Raw genomic sequence first — 4,193 nt, 5'->3', positions numbered from 1 at the left:
AAAATGCATACTTTTCAACAAACTTCTCAACTAAACTACCAGTAAGTGACAGTAAGTCACTTGATGAGTGAGTCATTCATTCAGCTGATTGAGTGTGTTATCATGCTGGTATCTTAAGGACTTTCGTGGACAGCTGACTCCTAAAGTTTTTGATATTCTTCATATTCTGTGTGGTGGTCAGTTAGAAATGAATTAAATTAATTTCAACAAGTTTAAATAGATTTTTACCTTTTATGGGCATTTTACCTTTATAAAGCCATTTTTCTATAAGTGTGTATTATCTTTTGAGTCAAATTCTTACATTTAGTGAATTAATTAGTGTTAATTAGTAATTAGTGAGTTAATCAGTGAATTAGAATAATAAGACATTTGGGCTGTTAACAAGCAAATGAAATCAGTATAAACAAAATTCATCTTTGCAATCCAGACATAAGCTGCACCTGAAGTGGCATTTAGATGTATTTACACACAGTTTAATGCAGGACATGAATGCATTTAAATAAATTTTTTTTGCATTATCTTTTGAGTCAAATTCTTACATTCAATCAGTGAATAAGAATAACACATTTGGGCTGTTACCAAGCAAATGAAATCAGTATAAACAAAATTCATCTTTGCAATCCAGACATAAGCTGCACCTGAAGTGGCATTTAGATGTATTTACACACATTTTAATGCAGGACATGAATGCATTTAAATAAATTTTTTAAACTATGTAAACACCAAAACGCAATATTATTCTGATTTTATTACATATAGAGTAAGTGGCGAATAGTGGGTATCTAATGTATATAAACCATCTATTGACAGTACAGTTCTGGCTCTCACAGACCTGTAACTTCTTTAAGAGGCTCCTCTGTCCTCTGCCACTGATGATTCAAACACGAGTTTTGGGCAGTGTAGAGTAGCACTTGTAGTTTGTAATTTCTCCGATCACAAATGCAGACATGGTTTTATGTTTACGCGGCGCGGCGCGATGCAACGCAACGCGTAAAAAGACAGTATAAGTCATTATAATCCATAATTATGTCCCCACTGGATGCAACAAATGCCTCGTTTATAATGGGTTTTTATGTTTTTGTCTCGTCGCTCCGGCCGGGACACGGCATCACAGTATGGTAGGGGCGTAACATTTCCATCTCACGCTTGAGGTATTCGGCCAATCACAACGCACTGGATAGCTGGCCAATCAGAGCACACCTCGCTTTTTCAGACCGATGAGCTTTGTAAAAATCCCCAGCGCTTCAGAAAGGTGGGGCATAGAGGAGAAACAATAATGTACAGTATGTGGAAAATTTGTTTTTTTTTACTTTAAACCGCATAAACACATTTCATTACACCAAATACACAAACTAATGTTATTTTTAGCAACATCATATGACCCCTTTAAAGGGACATGCACCGAAACGGGTTGCTGTGAACAGAGCTGTTTTTGACAGGGTAAAAAGGGGGTTGTTTTACACGACCATTGATCAATTTTAACCAAAGTATGTTATAGACTTTCACCCTAAATAATCCTATCAACATTCGATGACCCCTTTAAGTGTCTTAAGTTGAGAGTGCCATACATAAAGTGAAGAATAAATATTAACAGCTTTTGACTAGCATTTTGAATGTTAAAATTTCCCAAGCCATAATGAGAGATGGTTACCTGCGCTAGCATGGGAGAATCTGTCTCGGAGGAATCCATTCTTTTCTTCAAAATTGACTTTGCAGGCTGTACAAGCGTATCCTGGATTTCTTTACGTCGTCTGGCCTTCTCCAGCTCAGTAAAGTCCTCCTCCCTAACCATAAAATCACCTGATTTGACTCTCCTGTTGACGCAGCTGCGGCGACTCCTATTGGAGCCGCTGCTGCTACTGCTACCACTACGACTGGCGCTGCGGCTCCAGCTCCTAGCACGACTCCGTCCTCTGCTTCTCCCCCTGCTACGGCTCCTTTCACGACTGCGGCTCCGTGGCCGGCTCTTGCTCCGTGCCCTGCTCCTGGCCCTACTCTGTCTGCGACTGCGGCTTCCGCTTCGACTTCTACTGTAGCTCCTCCCACGGGTTCTGCTCTTGCTACGTGCTCGGCTCTTCGCCCGTTCAGGACTCTTGCCACGACTGTAGCTCCGACTCCTGCTGCGCGGGCGACTTTTGCTGCGCCCATAGCCAGGACTGCGACTCTGCGCCCTGCCGCGACTAACACTGCGCCTCCTCGAACCTCTATCGCTGTGTCCATCATAGCTCGACTTCCGTGGAGAGTAATAGGGCTTATTATGCTGTGACTCCCCAGCTGCATAATCTCTGTCAACAGAAATCATCACATCATAAAGCGCAACTGAAGGACAAGGACAAACAATTGCATATCTAGTGAGTCAATGGGCTCAAGTTAAAATCTCTCCATAACTACACTTGATCATTTAAAACCACAGCACTTGAAGCTATGTAAAAAAAAAAAAACACATCCCTAAAGGTGTCTTACGCTCCAACAGAGAATGCTGCCAATCTACTGGTTTTGAATAGGATGTAGAGGAAAAATGCAAGTTTGAGCAAGAACTACTCTTAAGAATATGTTCACTGTTTGGAGGCAGGCATCAAAAGATAGGCAGGTCTAGCTGTTTCTCAAATAAGTTTGTTAGGATTAAACTTTTATTTAAAAAACAATGTTTTAGACCCTCAAATCTTGGGCATTTCTATCCACTGAATCCCGATGGTGACCCCAATACCTTGAGAGTAGGGCGCTGATACCCAACATAAATCTAATAGGAGGCAAAATGTAATTGCTAATGATAATTCATTACAAAGTATTTTGCGACAGAAAAAAATAAGACTTTTATTAATCAACAGAGTGGTCACACTTTCCACCATCAGCCTCATTCTCACAATGGCTTTATAAAAGCTGGAATACACAAATTTCGGCTAGATTTGTATTTTTTTACGTGGGCCTGACTTGCAGTCTACAGATTTTGGCCAGTCAGAGTCGACAGATTTCACACAAAAAACACATAATGGACATAAACTCTTTTTTTTTTACCTTAAGACAATGATTCCATCCATTTGGAGGATAACAAACATGATATTTTAAAACTATTTCAGAACATATTTTCATTTATCATGCATCTCCAAGGAACAAGACGCATGTAACTATGTTTGGTGTGTTCAGAATGAGCTGAAAATCTGGTAGTGATTTGATGCACAGTTTTACTCAACCATTTCAGCACTGACACTGTAATTCTGTTCATGTTTTACAATGTCACGGGGTATTCCCATCTTCACTAGACTGCATCTCTTACCGGACATGGGGCGCTTCGCTTGGATGGGTCAGCTCGTTGCCCACAGTTATGACCAGACTGTGATCAACAGGGAGCCCACCACGAGGAGGAGATGGGCTGTACCTCTGTTAAGGAAAATGGGTACATAACTAACTCATACATGGAATAATACAAACCAAAAAAGTACACTACCAGTCAAAAGTTTTTGGACAGTAAGATTTGTAATGTTTTTATATAATTCTCTTTTGCTCACCAAGCCTGCATTTTTTGATCCAAAATACAGTGAAAGCAGTAATATTGTGAAACATTTTTACCATTTAATATAGGGATGCACCGATATGAAAATTTTGGCCGATACCGATAACCGATTACTCTTTATTTTTGAAAGCCGATGATCACCGGTAAACTGAAGCGCTCTTTTAACTTAACCAAACGCATTCTATATGAGATAAATCAGATATACATCAAATAAACACAATATTACAACGTACAATTGCACAAAAGGCTGCAAACGAACAGCGCGCATCTGAAGTGTCTCTGAAGGAAATAATGCATTATTTATCGGCTTTAAGATATCGGCCAAATTTTCTTATCAGGCCGATACCGATAACAGAAAAAAATGAGCCGATATGGCCCGATACCAATATAGTGGCCGATATATCGTGCATCCCTAATTTAATATAACTGCTTTCTATTTGAATATCGGCCTCTTTCAAAATGTAATTTGACAATGCTAAATATTCAGCACCATTACTCCAGTCTTCAGTGTCACATGATCCTTCAGAAATCATTCTGATATGCTGTTCAAGAATTGTATTTATTTATTATCATCAATATTTAAAACAGTCGAGTCATTTTTTTTTTTTCAGGATTTTTTGATTAATAGAAAGATCAGCATTTATCTGAAATAAAAAGCTTTAGTAACATTATACACCATTCC

The 4,193-nt window shown here is 39.1% G+C and overlaps 1 protein-coding gene across 1 annotated transcript in view; it reads right to left on the bottom strand.

Moving 5' to 3' along the window:
• Positions 1-3,921, bottom strand: part of LOC107564219 (zinc finger protein 318-like) — a 30,204-nt gene extending 26,283 nt beyond the window's left edge. The window contains exons 1-3 of the mRNA XM_016249227.1: positions 3,895-3,921; positions 3,275-3,378; positions 1,652-2,285 (exon numbers count right to left, since the gene is read on the bottom strand). Coding sequence (XP_016104713.1) covers positions 1,652-2,285; positions 3,275-3,378; positions 3,895-3,921 — 765 coding nt within the window. The remainder of the gene's footprint in view (positions 1-1,651; positions 2,286-3,274; positions 3,379-3,894) is intronic.
• Between the last annotated feature and the right edge of the window lie 272 nt (positions 3,922-4,193).

This window comes from Sinocyclocheilus grahami, unplaced genomic scaffold (assembly GCF_001515645.1).
Source record: "Sinocyclocheilus grahami isolate Dianchi unplaced genomic scaffold, SAMN03320097.WGS_v1.1 scaffold916.1, whole genome shotgun sequence".
Lineage (NCBI taxonomy): Eukaryota > Metazoa > Chordata > Actinopteri > Cypriniformes > Cyprinidae > Sinocyclocheilus > Sinocyclocheilus grahami.
This window is presented reverse-complemented; position numbering and strand designations above follow the sequence as displayed.